This window comes from Polyodon spathula, chromosome 12 (genome assembly GCF_017654505.1).
Source record: "Polyodon spathula isolate WHYD16114869_AA chromosome 12, ASM1765450v1, whole genome shotgun sequence".
Lineage (NCBI taxonomy): Eukaryota > Metazoa > Chordata > Actinopteri > Acipenseriformes > Polyodontidae > Polyodon > Polyodon spathula.
The window spans coordinates 39,555,795-39,580,051 of record NC_054545.1 but is presented as its reverse complement, the minus strand read 5'-3'; the positions used below and the strand labels follow the sequence as shown (position 1 = coordinate 39,580,051).

Here is a 24,257-nt window from a genome sequence, read left to right as displayed (position 1 = left end):
CACACAGAAATAAACCCCAACCAAAGGTTAGTGCGACTGTCCCTTACAGATCCACACACAATCTAAACAGTGTATCAATTTAGAGTTTAAGTATGGTCAAGACCGATAACAGCCAGATTACAAGATAGAAAATACAATACAATAGTTGTATTAAAAGAACACTTCCTTGATTTCAGAGTCAAAGTCAGCCTCCTTACAGACTAATAAAATCCTGGTGCTCACTCAGAGCAGTCTATCTTGTTTAACTTGTTCTGTAACGTTAAATGTTTATTGGCAATACATTGTTTACATTTTACACAGTTTATTTTACACCGTTTATTTTTTGGAAAAGGCAATCATAACTGTCCCATTTAAAAACTGAGGGAAATGGGAAGGATCAGCTGGACCAGCCTCACCAAAATGCTGCTGCACCTGCTGATGAGACAGAGGGCTCACCAGCTGGGTGTCCTTAATACCCTGGTGCTGAGTCTGACTCTACTAGCCTGAGTGACACATTGTGCAGAGTCAGCCAGCAGAAAAGCACACATAAGAATGCAGAGTTCTCACTGATAGAAGAGGTTCAAAAAGAGATTCATTCCTACTTACCCATCCCTCAGCTTGATGCTGATGCTAATCCACTTGATTGGTGGAAGGTTAATTCATTGTCCTATCACCAGTTGTCAACACTTGCACATAAATATCTTGGGATTCCAGCAACAAGTGTGTTGTTAGAAAGGCTGTTTAACAGCTCAGGATTAATTGTTAACCACCAACAAAGCAGAATGAAACCAGCAACTGTAAACAAAATGATTTTCTTGACCAAAAAATTAAGTAAATATGATTTCAAATTTGTACCTCTGTTCTATCTTCTGATCTGATGTGTTTATATTCATGGTGTTGTAGGTTTGCCAAAACAATGATTTTCATAAAGTTCAATTTCTTGTGAAAGTAAAAATCACAGAAGATACTGTGTACAAATAAGTTCTTAGAGAAGCTAATAAAAGCTGATTTTTTTAAAAAAAATTTTTTAGGGGGGTATTTTTTCAGTACTGAGGTCAAATGTTAACATTTTAAAAGATGTTTTGTTCAAAATAAAGCATTGCTGTTGGAATTGTAGTTTCAAAACTTTTTTGTTTAAGAAAAAACCACCAAAATAAATTATCACGATAGTAGGAGTTATTGTGATAATTTTTCAGACAAAAATCGTGATACAAAAATTCCATTATTGCCCCAAACCCTACTTTGTAATAATTTATGGTATATAGTCCAGGAAAGAACACTTAAGATGCTAAAACTGTTTAATAGTTTGGGGTAAAGTTACTTGGTACTGAGTTAAATGGGAAAAGACCAACTACGTAAAGGTTTAAATGATTTTATATAGTAGACCCTTCATTTATTGAGACAGATGCAGAGATAGCGATGATGCCTTTTGGAGAAGGCAGCACCTCCATGTAGACAGAAACAATCAATGAGTGTTTTTTTGTTTGTTTCATGTTTGTGTTTATAAATGTCTGTTATTGTGTCTGGGTTTTCCTGAGAATGTATTTTCCAAAAATCGATGGTCAGCTCTTAAGAAAACTGGATGAGTGGAGTTTAAATGAGCAATCAAAACGTGCCCAGCCCACTGGCCAGTGTCTTTGGTGTAGCTTGATGTGAAGTTGAAACAGAAAAGACTGAAAAACACTGGAATTGATTTTTGAGTTGGTTAAACTAACAAAATGGAGGGTTCTGTGGGCGGAAATGCAGAAGAAACATTTGCTAGCAATGCCATGACAAACGTATGTATCTTTTGCATTCCCTGCTTTGGAACTGTGCAGGTAATTCTCTGGGGTCATACAAAACACATTCAGACACCTGCCACAACACTGTTAATAGGGGCCGTGACTGCCAATGGCAACGAGTTTGAAAGGTGCTTTTTTCTGCAATAACTATTCAGTGGGATTACATGGGATACTTAAAATTGAAATTCTTGTCTGCTCTACTAAGATATTAGGATCTTCATTGCCTGATAGTCGGACCTGACTGAGATGCAGCCTTGTACAAGGGACCACACCTCTTATAGTGTGAACCATACCACCACACAAGGTGCAAGCAGAAACACATTTCCTGATCCAATATCAGGTTTTTATTCATTTCATTTTTCGGTGCTTATTTTTTTTAGCTATTTGAGTTTTTATGTAAATAGCTTTTTTTGTGGCTTTTGCTTTTTATATACTGTATGAAATTATTGTCTTTGGTTACTAATGCTTGAGTGTTTTTTTCTGTCACAATAGTAGCAACTTGATAGTAGAAAGTGTAACTCTGTCTCGACCTGGTTGAGAGGACAGTGAGCACACAGCCTATCTTCCACCTTTTCTTTGCTGTCTTCCACAATGAAATCCTTATAGTTAGACACATTCTTCTGGGTTTTTTGTGTGCTAGGTATTTTTTACATTTCGCCACAATTCTGCAATTCTGTTTTAAATTCTCACTACCTAAAGCCCCTTTCACACACAAATGCAGTGACTTAGCTGTCTCAGACAGTTAAAAATGATTTAAAATACTCATTCACACAGCACTAAACTGCACAGTCTGTGCTGGTATAATACCATCCTAACCCTTTCAGACAGCCAAAGGGATCATGTGAGTACAACTTTCAAACCTGTCAGTCAACAGATTGTTTTCATGACAACTGCCATTCGCCCATAAATTGCATCATCACGCACCGTTCTTTCTATTTGTGAATTCACTTCCTCATCAGCCCGTAAAGTTAACAATTCCTTAACTTATTCCAGACTCCAATTACTACCTCGTTCCTGATCAGCCATTGTATTTGAAAAAAAATGAAAGCATGTAACACCGACAAAAATACACATCTGGTATACATGCAGTCATGAGGGATGTTGACTTTCAGTCCATGCCCACTGTAGCACTTCAGTGCTGACATAGCATTTCACACAGGAGTTAAGATGGTTCAGTGCCGTCTCTGAACCACCTCGTGAGGTGTTTCAGAGATGGCTAAAATCTGACGCCGCTGTGACGGTATGGGCAATTCACAAAGACCAAAATGCAGCATCAGTGCCGGTTCTGAGCCGTCATAACTTGTCTGTCTTTTCATTGCTGTCCCTCTCTCTCCAGCAGGAAGGCTGGCAGCTCTGCATGTGTATCCATGTCAAGCAAAATACATTCTCACTGCTGCTGCTGCTGTCAACTTAGGCTCCAGAAAAGATTGTGTTTTAATTATGGAAGTATCACGCTGAAAGCAGCTCATTAAAAAATTGAACTGTTGTCCTTTTATTTGATACGCGCCCTTTCAAAATGAAAGCTGCATTAAATGAGACTCGGCACACGAGAAAAGGAGGTGATCTTTGTTCAAAGTAGCAGTGTGTGTTAAGACACTAAGTATAGTGTGTGAATCTCTAGTAAATTTCTTTGTTTTTTTTGTTTTTTTATCCACAGAGGGAAGACTGCTGCATGTGTTTTTCCGTTTTGTATTTTGTGTTTTTTTATTTTGGTGATTCGGAAGCTCCCATTCACACCCCAAGCTGGCGATGTCAAGAGTGTCGAGTCCCCCTCCTCCCGCGGAAATGTCAAGCGGGCCTGTGGCAGAGAGCTGGTGTTACACGCAGGTAACTGTCTGCCTGCACAGAGCAGCAAGGCTTTTATTATTAGGGACAGTTGAAAATACCTTTTATGTCTATTTCCCAATTTTGCACCAGTCTTTACCAAGGTTTTGTCATATACCCCTATCCTCCTGGAGACATTTCCTATTACAATGCACTATAATCTGATAAACTTTTGATTTTTCTACAAATATTTTGAACCTGTTTGGATTTTGTGTGATAATTCTGTGTTTATAAGAACCATCTGTATCTGCGTGCACTGGTTTGTGTTTTACCCAGAGTTCAGAAGCAGTTCTTCAGTTCTAGACATATCTGTCTATCTATCTATCTGTTTATCTAGTGTCTATTTTTACAAGTATTGCCAAAACAATGGGAAAATTCCATCTCTACAATTAACATTTAAGACATGTAAATGTTACATTTAAGTAAATAAAACAAAAACAGTGTGTGTGTGTGTGTGTGTGTGTGTGTGTGTGTGTGTGTGTGTGTATATATGTAATATATATATATATATATATATATATATATATATATATATATATATATATATATATATATATATATATATAATTTTTGTGACAGGCGCTTGTGAATTGGGCTGCCTTTTTTAATGCAGTTTTTTTCCTCTCCTAGCGATGGTTTTTTTTTTCATGGTCTGGGAATTGTTTGCAGAGATTTTCTGTTTTTGGGAAGATTTTAATTTTGGGCTTCCCTTAATGGATTATATTTGGGGCCCTGCACTAGAAAGTGTAACTCTGTCTCGACCTGGTTGAGAGGACAGTGAGCACACAGCCTATTTTCTTTGGGCAGCCATGTCTGCCTGTGTCGGACGGTCTCGATGGCTAGACTGTGCTCAGTGTCTGTACTTTTAAGGTCTGTTTCTGTTTGTTGTCTTTCACCCTGGTCAGTTATTCAGCCAGGGTGTAGTGTTAGGGTCTGATAGCATTCCAGTTTGCTTTGTGTTTCTAGTGTGTGTCCCAATGAATAAGGTATTCTTGTTTGTTTTGTGCTATAATTTGGTTTACTCTGATTGTATGTGTTAGAGTGGTGCTGTCCTGAATCTGGTTGGTGTTGGTGTGGGTTAGTGCAGTGAGCTTCAGGACCAGCTTTCTGAAGGGACTCTTCTCTGGGCTCTGCTCTTGGTATTGCAAGGCTTTGTGGCGGTAAGCATGCGTTGTTTGGAGTTTTCCTTTGTATTTGCAGAATACTTTTGCAAAACTCTGCTGGGGTATGTAGGGCTTCTGTTGGGTGTTTGACCCATTTTGTAAAATCCTGCTCTGTGAGCGGACCCCATTCTTCACTGCCATACAGGGGAATGGGTTGGATGACACTTTAAAAAATTTAGCCAAATTTTAATTGGGATCTTTATGGAATTTTTCTCTTAATAGCATAAAATTCCCTACATGGTTTTTCTTTTAGTGCATTTGCTGCCAGGTTGAAACTCCTCTACACGCTTATTTTGTAGGCCGACATAGGTGTAATTTGTGCAGTGTTCTAAAGTGTTTTTGCCAAGGGTACTTACTTCCCTGAGATCTGGTGGCTTGTATTAGATATTACCTGTTGGCAATATCATTGATACAGACACTTGTCTTTGCAAGCTGTATTGTGTGATTGTCTCTATAAAGCTATATTACAAGTGGTGTTCAGTAGAAATGAACTGTTTCACTGCCATATTGTTTCAAACCACTATTCATGTTTACAAATAATTCCATCTTATATGACATGCCACTTTATGCTACCGTGATGCTTTGTTCTCTCAAACTCCCTTTTCATGTTTTTGCTTAAATTGACAAAACTGAAGTTGGGTTTGGTGGGTTTGTTTTACAGACAGTTAATTAGAAGCAGTTCTGACATCAGAACAATACAGATATTAGCCTTGGATTAATAAATAACAAGGAAATTGAAGAAGGAAAATAGCATGTTCATAATTATCAACATTTTGCTCTTGTTTTTTTGTTTGTTTTTCTGTTTTTGTCTGTGGTGGGCTTCTGAAGAGATGATCGCTATTTTGATGTGGCGTTATTCAGTGCCTTGTTCCCTGTCTGTCTGCGCAGATTAAAGTGGTAAAGTTTTCCTACATGTGGACCATCAACAACTTCAGCTTCTGCAGGGAGGAGATGGGGGAGGTCATCAAGAGTTCAACGTTCTCGTCTGGAGCCAACGATAAGTTGAAATGGTATGTGAAGGGGCATATTTGCCATTTTGTTAGTTTACTCTCCAGTATTAGTACTGGGGACAATGATTGTTTTGTGCTTGCCAGGCATAGGAGGTTACTAGTCTAAAGAGTGGCAAGCCCTCTGAGTGAAATGAACACTCCATGTACTTGCATGGAGTCTTCAGTGTATAAAACAAGTACAGTGTGTAGAAAAAATGTTGAATCCTAAATTAAATAGATGGATTTAGAGTCCTTGGATCAGGCGCTGCATCTGCTTAGCAATGGGACACGGAACAAATCGTTGGATTTAAATTAAAGCAAGGTAGATTCCAAAAAGAGATTTTGGTTTTAAAAAAAAAAAAAAAAAAACTTTCGTGAAAACATACAGCAGGGAAGCCAGTCTGGCTTTGTTCCTTTTAATGTTGAGAGCTTTGAAGACATCATTTTTGTTGAAGGCTGTTTTACAAGCCATCTGCTGTGAAGTGTTCAAACTTGCTGACTCGCAGCTCTACCAACAGGTGTCTGCGAGTGAACCCCAAGGGGCTGGATGAGGAGAGTAAAGACTACCTGTCTCTCTACCTGCTGCTCGTCAGCTGTCCCAAGAGCGAAGTGCGAGCCAAGTTCAAGTTCTCTATTCTCAACGCCAAAGGGGAGGAGACCAAAGCCATGGGTAAGTTGCACTGGAGTATGAAAGCAGTAACACATGACAGGGTGTTCAAATATGGTCCAATATCTGCACGCCTAGGCGCGCAGTTCATCACAAGGAGTATTGTTTCAGTAAGCAGCCTAGGCATGCGGAGTGTGCAATAATCGGTAATGCAGAAACAATAGGCAACTTGTATGTAAAATGTTAGACCACTATGTGCGTTAATTAAGCACCTTAAACAACTTCTGACAAGTCTCATACGTTTTACCATTTGTGGCTATGCTCCCTTTCTCTTACTATTTTTAATTAATTTCGTGCATGTTCTTCTAAAGTCATTTCGACAATTTTCCAAGATTTTTAGTTGTAGTGGTTTGATTTCATATGCACAACAAATCAAAACAGTAGCAATGGGACGTTCTGATAAATGTGCACACTACTGTGTATAATGTGATTTCATAGCAAAGTAAACGTTAATAATAATAATAATAATAATAATAATAATAATAATAATAATAATAATAATAATAATATCCAGGTAAACAGGAAAGCGATTTAGTTGGATGGTGTTGGACATGATCAGCACCTTTGCTTATCTGCTTACCATGTACAGCTACATTTCATATCATGTTAACAGAAACCGTCTGACTATAAATCACACATTTAAATGTCACTTGCATGCAAAATTTGATCTTTTGATTTGTATAATGCATGTTACGCAAACAAAAGTTGTATTAAAATCCACTGCCAAATCGTTATACGTAGCAACTCTGTATGGTGCCGCTGCCCTGTATATAGCAGGGTATAGTATCCAAAGCACTGGTGATGTCACCAGTAAATTATGCAAAGTAATCCCATCAACGGTTCAAACCTTCCTTCGGTAATGCATTCCGAGCCTTCTAAGGTCAAAAAGTACCTGTCGTCGCTGCCCTATGTATTTCTAAATAAAACTTATAACTTAGTTAAATCTTTTAATTTAAGTCTCTCCTTTGTCTGAGAGTCCTTTTTAGTTTATGTGTACTCATTCATCACTTACAGGGGTTGATTCAATTAAGAGACTATTAAGACTACATTCTTCGGTTCATTTCAATCTCATGAAAAAAAAAAGAACAGATGAGTTGTTTCATGCACAGCATCCCTCCAGGTCAGACAGATGAGTATCGTTAACAGTGGAATGCTGCTGATCTGTTCTGGTAAGTGAATGAACTTGTACCATTTTGTATTGTTTACCAAGGCTGTGTTTGAAAGAATGATGTCAATCTCTGCTGGGTTTTCCACTTCGAGCTGAGAGTGGCAGTCTGATCACAATAAGAGATAGCTCAAGTCTCAGTGGGGTTTGTATAATGCAATGATGAATATTAAACAAGCAAATGCTTTTGGTGGACAAAATGACCATATGCGTCATCGTTCACAACAGAATTTACAGATGACTTTCAAAAAGATGCAGAGATAAACAATGCCTTAATGATATGTGTAATAAATACCACCTTCCACTGCACACAAGTGCTTCTCTCCTTTCTTTAACAGGCATTTGATGAGGTACCTGGTTTTACACCTAAGACTTAATTTTTTTCTATTTTACTGTAATGCAATGTACATAATACTTTTGTTTTCTAAATTAAAGAATAGTTGAACATGGAAAAGGCATGTGCATCCGAACATTAGTAGCTGAATATTTGTTGAGAGTGTAATGTATGGGTTGCTGTCAGATGTTGTCACTATACTGATTTAAGGTAGCTTTGATGGATTGTAGTTGAATGCTGTACGACTAGCTTGTTAATTTGTTGTCCAGAAGCAGCAAGTAGCCCAGTTTCCTCTGACTTTTATTCTCCATGCTGTCAGATTACATTCCATTACCTATGTTTTATGGCACGTAGAGTAGCAAATGAATTTGCTGTAAAAGGAAAAGAATTGAGTGTTTCAAGGACTTGTATTGACACCCGCCTCAATGCGGAAGTGATACAGAGGCTGGGGAGCTTGGTGGATTAATGCAGAGGTTTAAGCCTTATTTTAGCTATGAAAAAGTTTTTAAAATCATTTGTCCTACCCAAATACAATGGACTCTCACACATCCTAACCAGCTGGTATTAGTGGTTTGTAATCTGTAATTCTAGTCTTTGAATAAAACACCTAAAAGCTTGATTATCCAGTAACCTGTCCAGTTGTGTGCAGTACTCATCTGCTCTGTTGCAATAAAACTGGCTGTCAATCTCTTATTTACAGTACAGCGTCATACTTATTCGTAAGGGTAAAGGGGTTGCATTGAATTTGAGGAGGTTTCTTGACTGTGGAAACTCATAGAAACAATTTCACAGTTGTAATTTGGTTATCCGAATACCCCCTGGATCCACTTAATTTGGTTAAACTTTTCATTTCTTATTACTTTTTAAAAAAATCACAATAGATTAGCCCTCAAAACGTTAAGCTTGTGCCAGTTCGATTCACGCCCTGAACAGTGGTATTTTTCTTGATGATACGATTATCGATACTGTGACCCCTGTATCGATGTATTGTTTTTATTTATTTTTATTTAAGTAAAATTTGATCTGCTAACATAAACATTAATTTGTGTCTATACTGATAATTGGATATATTAGTACTCTAGCAGCCTCACCTACCAATCACTGTGTTAAGGATGCATTTCTCTAACAGCCTCACCTACCAATCACTGTGTTAAGGATGCATTTCTCTAACAGCCTCACCTACCAATCACTGTGTTAAGGATGCTTTTGTCAAGTCTGGCGGCAGCTGAGTGAAGTGGAAGCTGAGCAGGGACGGGTTATATTAATTTTGATAATCTCCAGGGCGACGGCAAAATTCGACCTGCTCTGGCCATTTTAAAATCTAGTGTGGACTTGCCTCATTTGTGTAAAATGTGTAAGAATCGAATCAAGTATTTGAGTGTCCATGACACGATCAGATCGAGTGCACATCATCGCCGTCACAGTTTCAGATGCCATCAGATCATCAAGGTATGATAGCTCAAGCCACACTAGACATTAAAACGTTCCAAACGATCTGCACCATGTGTGCGCGGTAGCAAAGCATGACTTGTGCTGACAGTGTTCTCCACTGCTGGGGATGTGTTAACAGCACAGAGAAGTCCACTCAAACCAGGACTTGAAAATTCGATCTGTTTTAAAAAGAATCTGCATTTAGAGAACAGGTTTTTGTCTTTGTCAGATTCAAAACATTTTACAACTGTACACAATTAGAGGTGCCGCAACCAATTCCAGACACAACACTTGCAAAATAGTTAGAATATAAACATGCTGAGTTGATTGCAGTCATTAGCTGCATAGATTAACCACTCAGCAGAATGTGGCAACAAACAAGGGAGTACAGGCATTAAGTTACTGCTTTAGTGTCTTAACAAGTTTTGTTTTAAGCAGTTGAATAGGATAGCAAGCAACTTGCTTCTGAAGCGGCACACAGCAATTGGATTTGGTGACCAATTTTTTTTGGCCTTGAAGCCATTGGCTCCTAAGACAAACTTTTTCTGGAGTCCTTATTTGTAATTTTGTTTTAAAGAAATGTATTTGAAAAAATAAACAGGAAACAAAAGCAAAACGGGCGGTGAAGCTTATTTGACCAAGGGCTTTAACAATGTTATTGGAAACACTTGCACAAGCTAATGAGACAACTGTGTGATTTTTGTTTCTTGCTTAATTTACTGTGTCGTATTCTGTGTTGGTCTGCAAGTAATGGTTAAACTGCTTTGCTTTGACAGACTTTTTGACTGGAAGTCATTTTCAACTGATTGATTTATTTTATTTTAAGGACTACAGCCATTCGTATTTCACAGCCATCACCGAAATTAGCACATTTTAGCAAAGTTTCAGTCTCTTCTCGGAAGAGGCTGTGAGTGGCGGTTGTGAAGTTGCTTTTGTAGGGAAGTTTGATTGCATATTGCCTGCCTGAATTTAGTGCCAACTCTTCATTGAGAAGGCAGTTTTATATGGTACATACTGGAATAACTATTTCGGTATGGCCTTCACAGCATTATAAAGCTAAAATTTGAAAAATTATATCTACAAACACCAATTTAAAAGCAGCAATAAATAAGAAAGGAATATTAAATGTAAGTACCAATTTACAATACCAATCTAATGGTAACATTGAAACACAGTAAATGTGTCTGCTCTGGTGTCTGAGCCCTGTTTTCTGGAGAAAGATCAGCAGGGAAGACATCACTGCTTTCCAAAAGAGGGGGGTGCTGCTACTGTACAAATTCATGCCTGGATTGGATCAGGAGGAATAGGGAAGGGTTTGTCTGTAACCGTTGTGCATATTTATTTGAATTGCTGGCCCATGCTACTATCAAACTGAGGCTGCAGCTTGTTCCTCCTTCATCCTACAATCCAATCTGCAACCGGACATTACACACAAGTCAAAAATCACCTTTATGTTTCACGTTTTTGTTTGTCTACTATTTATAAATCACCAACCTCTAATGTTATTTTTTGCAGTCAGAATTAAACCCCACCCTTAACACTCCATTGCAATGGACGGTAATTAGTTTGCTTCCCCCAACATCGTGAGTTGAAGAGGTTGAGTTCTGTTAGCCCGAATCCTGATTTGATCTGGTGCTGATGGAAGTGAACAATCCTGGTTTCAAATCGATTTAAAGTCAATCCCACTAGCTTCCCGCCTGGGTTTCAAACACCATAGAGACAACTGTTTTCCATCACACTGAGGTTTTCCAATTGCCCTGAAATGGGATTTCCATTTGCTTCAATGACACTTCATTCCTGACAATGCACTTCTTTTTTTAATTTAGTAGTCACCAATTGATTTTACCCCATTTTTGAAATATCCAATTGTGTTTTAGGCTCAGCTTACCACTACCACCCCTGCGCTGACTCGGGAGCGGCGAAGACGAACACACGCTGTCCTCCGAAACGTGTGCCATCAGCCGGCCGCTTCTTTTCAGCCTGCAGGCCCGCCATGCAGCCAAACCCAGAGCTACAGCGTCGGAGGACAACGCAGCTCCGGGCTGCCTACATGCAAGCACATAGGCGCCCAGCCAGTCCCAGGGGTCGCTGGTGCGCGTTGAGCCGAGGACACCCTGGCCGACCTAAGCCCTTGAGACAGCACTGTGCACTAGGGGTGTAACTATTTATTGTGTATTGATGAATCATATTGTCTTTACATTATATATTGTATTGTAATAGAGGTATGTATTGTAGTTTACTATATGGTTCTTGAATGAAGAATACTTTTTAGATGGTATGAATACTTATGTCATTTAATCTTTGTCTTTTTTTGGCCTCTGGAGGAGAAAGTTCAGCCCTGCAGGTGTGCCCCTGAGCTCACCAGGCTTCTTGCTAGTAGGATCCTCTGTAGCGCGATGAGGAGAAACACTCTCTGTGTCTTTGCCTTCCTAACCTGCAGGAGCTCCAGAGCCAATGTGTTGCTCCCTCTGGAGGCTTTTATCACTAGAACTGCCATGGCAGTCATTTTGATGGTTTGAGGTTTTCAAATCTTAAATTACTCTGCGTGTCAGAGTTATGCAGTTGTATCCATTTTATGACTTTTCCAAATTACACGTATTAAATATCCTGACGACATTTGAAAGGCAGGATTACGAAAATAAGGACGTCATAATCCCACCCACATAGACCCGCCAAAACAGTCATTTTGACTGCCTTTTACAGTACATGTTTTTATTTTGAATATAACTTACAATATTCTATTTTATGTTTATATACCATCCTGTTATCACCACTGGACCTGGCAGCCATAAATTCATTCAATTGTACAAGGAGTGCACCGGGGAAAATATCAGTAGGAGAGATTTCATCTTGAAGCTAGCCACAGCGCTTCAGCAAACATTTCGATCAGAAAACTGCAAAGCAGCAGGCTGCTGTAGCTCAACCTGGATTCTGTGCTTCACCGTATGACACACGCAAGAGTTACTTTCGTTTTAAATTAAAAACGTTTGTTTTGACAGCATTGTATGTACATATACATGTTTACACGCTAGTTTCTTTTGAAATGCTTATTTTATTATAGTTTTTCATTTTTTGAAGTGGTGTTTTTATATGTGATAAGTTAGAATGTATTTTATGTTTAATTCTTCATTTTATACGCCTTTGAGCTATACAGATGTTTGATCTGCTTGAATAAAACTATTGTTGTTTAAAATGTAACGGTCATAATGACTGCCGTCGGCAGTTTTAGGTATGAGTATAACCGTGGCGGTTCTAGTGCTAACAGAATAATCCCCCATTTAAATGATCATGTGATCGTATTGTGCAGCCTACAAGTAGCCCATGAGGACCATCGCTTGTATTGTGGTTCGTATCGTATTGTGATGTGCATATTGTGACGCTTATGTTGAGTATCATTAGACCCTGAGCAAATCATCTGGCTCCCATTTCAGCATTAAGTATTGGTATTTTTCCCCTAGCTCCCAGTTCTGATCTGTAACCACTGTGCCCCATGCCTTTTCACTGACTTTTCTAAACTGCTACGGTATCTGAATTGTTGAAGAGTGAAACGCTGATGCTGAGTTTTCCAACCCAGTTGATGGACCAGAGACAATTTGTCTCCTATAATGGAGATGGATATACTGACAGAATGAGACAGACATTGCAGGCTGAACCTTATTCTAGTGTACAAATATTTTTCTTACAGGGTATTTCAGCTGCATCCCTTGGGTCTTTGTCATCCTCTCCCAGCAGACTGGTGGAAATCAGTCCTGGGAGAACTCTGTGACAGCTCAGAGTAGAAGAATATTGATTTACAGGATTTATTGAAATTGATTAAAAGTATAGCAGCATTGAGACCATGGTGCCTATCTATCAAATCTGTTTACTCTTCCAGGATGCAATTTACACCATTTTTTTTTTTTTTTTTTTTTTTTTTGGATAGAAAATAAAACTGCCAGTGTGACTTAAAACAGGTGAAAAACAACTCTGAAGGTTAATTTGATTTAAGGTTAATTGAATTCTACCAGATTTCACCTAAATGTAACATTGCTAGTGTGTTTTCCTTTCGACAATACAAAATGATGAAATGCTGACCCAAGTAGATCAGTCTAGAGTTGTTGCAGTAATATCAGTTTAATTTGTTTAGTCCAAATTATGTCGTACTGAAAAGTTGTTAAGCTTATTGTATTATCTGCAATAATCGCTCTTCTGACAGTCCTCTAAACTAAAGTTTTGAAGGAGCAGTGCCACTGCTGCTGAGATGTGTTCATCTCTAACTCCAGACAACCGGTTTATCTATACAGAGAGTGCCACGATACTGGCCATCAGAAAGTGACTCGTTCATTTCCACCTCTGTTGGGGGAAAGAACAGGGGTTTGGCTTTATTTTAAAAAGCCAAGAAGCAAAAAGCAGACCAAGAAATAGTGTCAATGGGACAAGTGGGAGTTAAAGTACCTGAAAATATCATTATTGTATAACCTTACCAGAGAGGAAAGCTAACCTCATTTTGGGTCATTTTCAGCTGGGGGCTTGGCCCGCTGACTGCTGCAATAAGTAGACGGGCTGCTGTTTTCTCTTGCTTATCTTAACCCCAGGCAGTGGAAGTATTTAACAGGTGATGATAAATCTGTAAGCTCTCTGTCAAGATGAAAGACAAGGTGTGCAAGAAGTATTGTAACAGCCTATTCTCGTACTCTACAAGCAACCCTACTGCAAACCAAGCAGTGAATTTCAAGAGTGTGTTTAGTGAGATTTGGTGGCACAGCTCAGCGATACAATGTGTTTTCTGAACTGTGGGATTACAGCTGTCCATCCTGTTTGGATAAAATATCTATACAAAATAATTATAATCATCACCACGAGATAGAGTACTGCAACCTCAAATAAAGGTTTACAAAAACAAAAAATTCTGACTAAATAGTAGAATGAAAAAAAGAGGTTTAGCCAGACTGCAATAGGGTTATTATTTTGCTCATTAAACATGTGTAAACACATGAGTTGCGTTGCATTTTGACTGCACTTGCTCCCACCAGACACCTGCAGTCTATTCAAACCTATTAATAGCCTTACACTGTCTTTCAATGAAAAGATCCATATTGTGGAGCTCAATGAGCCAGCTCTGTGTTAGACCTACTCCCAGTTATGTTAAGTGAATGGTTGCATAGAAAAAAAATCTGATCATCATTATGCCTCCACCATAGCAGACTGTTACAATTGTTCATTTTCATTGTGTTTAGAGGGTAGACATTTTTTTATAAACAACTGTCGCACTGAGCTATAAATGAAAGTAATTAAATAACAATAAACAAATGCTTTCATCATGCAAATAGTTCCAAACTGACAACAATAACTGACAACAGGTTGCAAGAGATGACTGGTTTAAGCAACATTAAAACACTTACTGCATCATTTATTATAATTAAGGAAGCAGGCTGGTCTGTGCAGTACATGTTTCATTTGGAGACAGTTGCATTTTCAGCATTTGTTTTGCCTGACAGGGAGGATGTTCTGCTCCGCTGGGAGAACGCTACACAAGCCCGGCACTGGCAGATGCAGATGGTCCTCCGTGGACTAAATATTTGTTGGCATCAAAAAACTAGAGTGAGTGACTAGAGTGATGAATCCAAGATTGACCATTCATGCAGAGATGACCAGATCGGAAATAGAGTGATGAATCCAAGATTGACCATTCATGCAGAGATGACTAAATTGGACATTTGCTTTGCTGCGTTAACAAACTTTCTTATGAGTGATAAAAAAAAAGGAACGTGTTACTGCTGTTGGAATTCTTCTTCCTATAGTTATTGTTTAAACGTGCTATATGGGGTGATGAGTCTTTTACATGCACTTCTCGTTTTTTAAACAAAATATTTAATGTACAGAAATAGGGCTCAAATGTTTGGAAAAACAAATGATTTGCAGCATGCCTAGTGGTGGGGATTGGTATTGCCCATTTTTTCCTCACTCAGACCCCTTACTTAGTAAATAACCTGGTATCTCTAAATATATAATCGTCTCCTTCTTAGAAATATAATAAATATTTTAAAGAGCAAGACATTGGCACCCTGAAATTTTCTCCTTTTTCTAGGAAAGCAACACAGCTGGGGATGAGGACTTTGTTCCCAGATAACTTGCTCACTAAATATCTTGGTATCCCTGACTAGACCATTACCTCCTCTTTAAAAATATGCTAAGGATTTTAATGAATTACTATTTAGCAACGGGTCTGAGTGAGGAAAAATGGGCAATACAGTACCCACCCCAAGTCTTGCTGTAAATCATTTGAGGTTTCCAGACTTTTAAATGTTACAGTATATACTTTCGCTGTTCTTGTGAGAGATATGCCTTGTGATAATATGCATAACATCTACCTTCATTGGAGTTTCTTTCTTGTTCATGGTTTGCCTATTTCAGTTGGGGGGGGTGGGGGGTGTTGAGCCCTGTTTTTAAAGGTCCACCAAACAAAAATGTGTTTGCACCTTTACTCTAAAAGATATAATTTAATCATTTAAAAAGAATCGTTGCTAACTTTTTCTTCATGTTTTGTTCTTCAGAGAGCCAGCGGGCATACCGGTTTGTGCAAGGGAAGGACTGGGGCTTCAAGAAGTTCATTCGAAGGGATTTCCTTTTGGATGAGGCCAATGGACTCCTGCCAGACGATAAGCTCACCCTATTCTGTGAGGTATTAGTTTCACTCTTGTTTAATATGCTTGGATTAGCACCACTGCTCAAGTGTTTTCAATGTAACAATTCTCTCGAAAACCCTCACAGATCAGTCATCAAGCTTATATTTGTAGCTATATCTTGAGAACCACCCTTATTCACCTGAGAGAATATTTCATCCAAATAAACTACATAAACTCTCAATAGTGCTAAGTTTATAAGTACTGAAAGAAATGAAATAAATTCAATGCAAAACAGTTTAACCAGAACTCTCTTCAATGTTATAATGTTGAAATGTTTATCACTTGAATGTGTAAGGATTCTCTTGGTATTTCTCAGTTCTGAGCAGACTTTAGCATTGTCGTCTTGTGTGTCTTGTAGCGGTTTGTCTCAGTGCCGTTGGAGCAAACTAGGGGTGTGATACAATGCGCATCACAATATGCATGTTGTTGTATCACAATTCACGTAATGGTCCTGATAGTGCTTATGCATGATAAGATCAAATGATCATTTCATGATGAAGGATATGTCATGTAAGGAATGTAGTAACTTGCAGTAACTTTTCATGCATTTTTGTATGTTGAGCATGTGTATAAAATATCTTCAGCAATGAAGTTTTGGGTTACTGTGTAAAAAATACATCAACTTCTTGTGCTTGAGAGGGAACATACTTGACCAACATGATAAAACACTGCTACTGTAGTTTGTGCATATGCAGGGAACTTGATGAAACTTGAGTGTGATGCTATTGTGTATTTTTCTTTTTTAACACCTGTGAGCTATAAATTATCCTATGCAGTGTCAAACTGCCCACGCTGTGTGGCCACCGTTGCAGATGCCTCGCAGTTTTTCAACACATTAAAATCAAGAACATGTACTTAAAGCGGGTACAATCGGGTGCAATTTTTTAATATTTTTTTGGACAATAGTCAGTTGATTGAAGCTTTTGTTGTCCAGGTAGAGCCTCTCAAACCCTCTACATCAATAAAACAGAACATTTTGGGTGCAGAATTTCCTTCTCCTCCCCAGAAAGCAGTGTCACTGCCTGTGTGGAGGTTAAAACACGAACTTGAACTTAGAATCCTCCTGGGTGCATTTTGGGGGGGGGGGGGGGGGGGGGGGGGGGGGGGGGGGGGGAGGGGGGGGGGGGGGGGGGGGGGGGGGGGGGGGGGGGGGGGGGGGGGGGGGGGTGGGGGGGGGGGGGGGGGGGTGGGGGGGGTGGGGGGGGGGGGGGGGGGGGGGGGGGGGGGGGGGGGGGGGGGGGGGGGGGGGGGGGGGGGGGGGGCAGAGACGGAGGGGTGAGGGTAAGGCCAATATTCGGTACCTCTGACCATGACTGATCGAGACTCTGATATATCGATATCTATATATAGATCTCTATATTATAATATATATATATATATATATATATATATATATTAAAAATTATAATCTAATAAAACAAAGAGAGAAGGACCGTCAATAGAAATGAGTCCTGTTCTTTGTTGGGTGGGTTGGTGTTGGCCCGGGGCATGGTGCAGTCACTGAAATCAGAATCTGGGGAAGCGCAATTCATACTTTAATTTTCACTGAAGATAACTTTTTTTTTCTAAACATTTGTTAAAAGGAGGAAAAAAATCCAACCCTTCCCTTTCATCAACCACAAACCCATATATCAAAATTGTGTGTTTTGACTGCCGTTCTTAAGATGCAGTGCCTGTCAAATAGTCAGATATGTACAATCCAAGGTTATATGGTGTGCACATTGTTACCCAATAATATTGGAGTATAGCATTAAAAAGAAACAGTATTCTAATGAACAGTTTTTTTAAATTGCTATAATATAATATGTTAAGTTTCAACTAAATTAAAAACCCTTAAGGTGGGTGGGCAGTCTCTCTTTTCTAATTTCATTTTTTGTTTTGTGAGCTATAACAGATCTTGAAGATGTCAGAAACACACCAATGTGCTGGGGAATCTGAACCATGGCAGAATGGAATAAAGAGACACCTAGGAGTTATATTTAAGTCTAAAACTGATCATGATTGTGGGTCACTGCCAGGAAGCAGATGCCCACAAACACATACACACACTTTGTTTTAAACAAGCAACTTGAATATCATCCAGCTTTAGTAAAATCAGTCTTGGTTTGTGCTGGCCTGCTCAAGTGCAAATAAGTCTGGAAGCAAGTCCTTTGAAGTCTATCGCTGAGCAGATGGCACTAAATTGAGCCACTCTGGAGCCCTGCAGTTTTTACTCCTGTTTTGGGGTAAACAAGCAGTTCATTCAAACAACTTTATTTTAGTAATCTCATAAACCGTGCTGGATCCAAATAACGTCTCTGTTTAACTAACTCTTTTGCGTTTCACAGCTATGAAACCATGTAGTCTTTCTCTCTGTCTTATGGATTTTTGTCTTGGTGTGTATAACGTCTATTTTAATTATGTACATAGAGGCTGTACTAACAGTGGTATTTGTAAGACTCGGCACCCTTAGGTTTTTAGATACTTGATCATAAAGCTGTCAATGTACTCTTACTAGTTAATTAAGCATCCCTGTGAAGGCAGCTTGTATGAGTTTGCAAGTCCACCGCCACACGTACTACTGCTAATATCTCAAACACTATTTCAGTCAACAATTTTCAGTCCTCAATAATCATCTTAACAGCACTCGTCACTTTGACCTGTGACCTAAGATTCCTACCATATTTTGACCTTTTGCTTTCCAGATGCTGACTGTGTTGGATACTGGCAAAATACTCTCTACACAGAATTCGTTTACAAAGTCTATCAGTTAATTTTTCCAGGGTAATAGAAACCCTGCATGCCAAATGTGTTTCTGACCTGACTTAATATGAGGTAATGGGACTTATAGAGTCCGTACACTATGAGCTATTGTCTTAATATTTGGTATAAATACAAAAGAAAAACGAGGGAAACGCAGATCTTTTCAAGAAAGCTGGGAGATGTTGTGTAAATGGATTTTATATTTTTAAATGTTGCAATAACAGTTTTGCTTTTGAAGCATCCACACTGTATATTGACAGAAAAGGTGATTTATTTGCACTATACAGGACCTTATTGTACCCCATGGGTGCCTGAGCCCAGCAGCACTCACGGAATCACTGCCTGTGCACCTATTATCAGTGATTTAAAAAAAGCTTGATTTTCAAACAAATTGATTATTGCTCACCAGTACTTTTATTGGTATAAGAAAAGTATGTTTTAAAAAAGTTATTTCAACTTCCTATCCCTTAAAATATGCTGGCGATAATGTAAACAACACCAAGCTACAGACAGCAAGTGCCAAGCTTTAAACGTTACTGTTTATCGATAAGAACTCAACTTTATTATGAATATATTTGTGTGTTTTAAGCAACATACTACAAAAATGTTCATTATGGTAATTGTTTGTTTATTAGTTTTAAAATGTAAATGTAAAACGTGACCTATTGTTTGACCTTATTAGTATAACCGTCCCCCTTTGCTAATGACATCTTCAGTCAGGGTCGTAACCCAGTATAAATCTCCACATTTTTGTAAAGTGACTTTACACTTACTTCAAAAGATGCAACCTGTTTCAGTAAATTCAAACGATAAATTCTGCATCCCACACAGAGGGAGAACACAAACGTAAAACGTCATTAAGTGGGGTTGGCATTACTGGGGAGATGAAGGGAGGTTTCATTTCCAAGTGACTGTTTTCTAAGCATTATTTGTGAATGCTTATTCACCACTGCTACACCCCGTATGAAAATTTATTTTCCTTGCATTTTTTTTATAACGCAAGACTGAACGTGAGTATATGTGTACATTTGTTTGAAGTACTCGCCCATAGAACTATTGAGTCACAGACATCAACTAATCCTCATCAAATTTAGGTCGCCGCGAGCATGAGTTTCTAACCCTGGTCTTTAGTTAATTTAGTAAGCCAACATTTTCGCTGACAAAATTGTCTGATTCTCCAGCATGCCGTATTGTTATAAGTAGTTGCCCTACAAATTGGACATAGTAATCCAGGGAATGTCTGCTGCCTGGGGTACATGAAGAGATTGATTACTGTTAAGATATTGTAGTTTTTCTTTTATTGCCCTTTTATCTTCAGGAGATTGACATTGAAATTCCAGCCCACTCCTATTTAGAAAATAACACATGAAACAGGTTGTTTTATTGGGGATTTTGCGGATTTAAAGTCATCACATAGCTTACCTTGTTTTGTATTGTAAAATACTACCACTTCCTTCTCTCCCAGCAGGGAAATGCATCTTGTGGAATAAACAAGCTTCTTGCTTTCTATTTTCTTTGATGTTTGGGACGCTTTTTTTTTCTTATCTCTTTTTAAAGCACTTTGCTCATGACAGCGTGCATCTTTTATGCACTGCTACCATATGCCGAGTGAGTATCTCGATGGCAGGCACAGCTGGTGCTAGCTTCACATTGGCATCACGCCAGTGAACACACCCTGTGTTCCCTGCTGAAAGGGATTCATGCTGCCCTGGGCTCAAGCCTTGACACTCAATCTCAATGGCTTCTACTCTGCTGGGGGTGCCCATTTCTGTCCTGCACAATTGATGAGTTTTGGAGACTAATTGCGATCCCCAATGGCTGATCTTTACAACTCAGGGCCAGTCTGCCAAGGATTAATAGGGATATTGACATTTCAAAGGGTTGGGTGGAATTTGCATGGTCTAGTTGAGGTGGCTAAGGTAGAAAACACTCTCAAACTTTTAATTCCCTCAGCTGAATATATAACTTACCTCGAGTAAATCTTAACAATTTATCGTTTTTTTTTTATTGGTTAAAACCGAAAATCAGAAACCCTAAATATATATACTCGTACTCAGTTTCCTGTAGTAAAGATGCAAACACTTTATTATAACATTTGTATATTGTTTTAGGTACTGAGACACGTTCTTGTTTTTATTTTATTTTATTTTATTTTATGCACAGTGTGCACTTCAGTGAAATAATACCAGCTTCAACAATTGTTTTGAAACTTTTCAGTGACTTCTGTTTTTAATAAGGCTGATAGCAGAGCAAGTACCACAGGTCACATTGTTAATTATCTTCAGGTATAGGTTTGTTTGTCTCGCAGCTTAATTTAGAAAGGATTTGCATTCCATTTGTGACATTGCTTTTTTTTAATTTATTTTTTTAGTATTTACAGGATTTTTAACAAAACCTGTTTTTTTTTTCATTCTTTTGATTGCATGACCATTTTTGTTCTCAAGTTGCTGCATTTTACTTTTGTTAAAGTATTTTGCTGATTTGCTGTGTGCACTTTTAAGTCCTTAATTTAAAACCAACCTGAGTCAACTTACAAAATTGATATCTTATACTATATATATATATATATATATATATATATATATATATATATATATATATATATATATATATATATATGATAGATAGATAGATAAAATAATTGAGTGCAAACAGCCAATCAACTTACAGATCTAGTGGCCTTCTATTTTGGAACGTTGAAGTGCTTAACTGTAATTTAAATTAAATCAGTCCATGCATAATACCAGCTTTTTCCCTTAACATTCTAATATACAACTAATCTGATAACATAAAAAGCTACTGAAATATACTTTGATGCTGGTCTAGAGACAAGCGAAATCTTGTCCGTGACAGGACACCATAATGAAGACTCAGTTCGCAGCTACTGGACAGCAAATGAATATCGAAGACAAGATTGGTCCACAATTCTGTCATCGGCTGGATCCAAACAACATCCTCCCGCAAAACCAGCCAGTCAAACTGCCAACCCTGTTTCAGCTCTTTCCGCACCAGCCAATCCACTCCCTGCCTGACAGTAATCTTTGCCCACCTAATGTTAATTTAGGTAAGCTAGGACTAGTGCCAACCGAGGTTTGTAAAACAAAAAAAGGTGGGGGAGGGGGAGAGGGGAGGGTGGTGGTATGTGGCTGTAATGTGTTAAAGTACCACCTACTTGAGTTAAGTAGGTAACAAGTGCCACTGGTTTGTTGGATCAGCCTGCAGTTTAGTGCAGCACAACTTTCACACATTTCTGTCATGGTCTCAACATTACATTTGCTATGCAGTGTTATTCAGTAGTGCAGTGAAAGACTGGGTAACACAGCAAGGTGTCTCAGCAGACTGATTTCTTGGGGCACCAAGCCAGGGGTGGCCAAGATTTGTGGGTGATGAACATAGTGAGACGCTGGTGTCCTGCCTGGTTTGGCCCATAATGAAAACTGGGATAGGGCCCTGCTGCACACCAGTATTTAAGATGTTATTTTGGCTTGCTCTGTTGCAGAGGCCTGACGTTTAGCAGCATTGACACATCTTTCAAAGCAGTATTGCTCTTTTGATGGATGACACAATAGCATAAAGTTTAGTTTTTTAATAATTTCCCTGTGCATATCTTCTAACTGCCTTAACATTCCTTGTTTTGCACTATCATGCTTTTTTAATGGGTGCTGTCAAACTTTACCATCCTTGCCCAGCCTAGTGCTAACCCCCCCTCGCTTACTGTGGCAGGTGTTGACAGAGGTGTTGTACCCTGCTCAGTATTGTCAGATAAATGTGTGGACAGTCACTGTCTTCCAAGACTCTTCATCTGCAGCCTCTGCACTTAGAGTGTAGGGGGTGTCAAAAGAAAAACCATCTGTATTATATCATCAGAATTACAAACAAAATGATAATTAAGACATAACTGGGCATTACAATGTGTTCTTTTACTAGTCATTTCTTTATCTGTATTTACAATTTAGTTTGTGAAATGCATCAATAAAACATTGTTTTTGTGTTTTGTTTTATAATACAGTATATTGTAATACTATAAGCACACAACTGTTTTTGACTGAAGAAAAATTTAATTGGCACATGAAGCCTTCTCGATTTGCTTAATTAACTGGAGTCTACTACTACTCCAACGTATTTTATTGCAACACATGTAAATCTTGGTCTCGGTTTAAAATGAATATACAAAAAATAAATAAAAAATACAAGCAAATACTTCAATGTAGGCCACCATATACTAAAATCAAGTAAGATTATCATAGTGTTAGGTTATTTACCATGAAGACTGTCAATTACTGAGGCACTGGCAACAACAGTGGGTCTGTTTCGAAGAGGCGTGTCCATTTCACTGTACCAGCTCCACTTTGTCCTAAAGTGCACCGTTCAACCAAATACCACTGCTTCATTGCTTTTCATGTATGTCTCAGCACCTTCCAAGGTTTTAAAATACCTTAGGCTGCCATGTCACACTGTATGTTTTGAAATGTTGTTGCATTATGTTGTCATTTGCCGTCAAGTGCAGAGACAACATAATTTTCGTTAAGTAATTAAAAAAAAATTGTTTCTCCTTTGCTCCAAGTGTGCCTAGTTTTCTCCGCCATTCTTTCAATCAGAGCATGTGCATGGAATGGCGTAGAAGGGCATTAGGACCAAAAATGTGCTTGTTACAGTTTTCCATGCAAGTGTCAAATAAAATGAGGCTGCGAGTAAAAAATAAAACCACCTCTAACGAGCGAGCTTGTCATGCGACTAAAAAGTTCTTAAAAGTTGACTTAAACCATTTTCCATAGTGCTTGTCAGATCTATTTTCTTATTCGCATAGGTTTTACCAAACTTAAAAGTTGGATGGAAAAAGGCTTTATGATTCTCTCAATAAAATTCTATAGTTGTTGTCCCATAAAAATCGACCTTTGGCCATATCAGAGATCTTTTCCACATATCGATTTTTCTTTAACAAAGCATGTAATCAGAGATGACTTTCCCTTTACGTTAGGCTCCGGGTGATGCTTTGTTTATGTAAAACAAAAATAATAATAATAATAACTGTAATGCACTGAGATGTGAAATGTACTATTTTCTGTTAATTTAATTAACCAAATACAAATAAGCAGAATTAAATCCATCAACCAGAAAGGTGACAAATGAAGAATACCATAGGTAGAAGCACCATATTGATAAATCAGGAATTCCTGTGAGTGTGGTTTCAGTCGTGGATAACATGGAACTAGCATTGCATTGAAAGACAACAGTAGATCTCCAGGGCCTATTGCTGGCGGAACCACTTTGAAATAAACGTAAAAAAAACACACAAAAAACTGGGAGAATATGAACTATGCATTCTCTGCATGGGATAAGAAGCCTAGCTATTACCCTATCTGAGGTTTTTAATTGTGTTTCTGGGCGTAGCGGCAGGGATTTGAACTGCGTGTCGCTGAGTGTCTAATGCATTTCTCCACTGCAAAAAAATAAAAAAAATATTAATAAAATAATTTGGCCAAGGCAACCTGCTTCAGCAGACCTTCAATCCAATGC

The 24,257-nt window shown here is 38.5% G+C and overlaps 1 protein-coding gene across 1 annotated transcript in view; it reads left to right on the top strand.

Annotated features, from left to right (window-relative positions):
• The window catches only part of LOC121324138 (speckle-type POZ protein), a 143,534-nt gene that overhangs the window by 99,858 nt on the left and 19,419 nt on the right, over positions 1-24,257 (top strand). Inside the window, exons 3-6 of the mRNA XM_041265653.1 lie at positions 3,418-3,587; positions 5,636-5,757; positions 6,255-6,406; positions 15,867-15,994. Of these exons, the coding sequence (XP_041121587.1) occupies positions 3,510-3,587; positions 5,636-5,757; positions 6,255-6,406; positions 15,867-15,994 (480 nt within the window). The 5' untranslated portion in view covers positions 3,418-3,509. The remainder of the gene's footprint in view (positions 1-3,417; positions 3,588-5,635; positions 5,758-6,254; positions 6,407-15,866; positions 15,995-24,257) is intronic.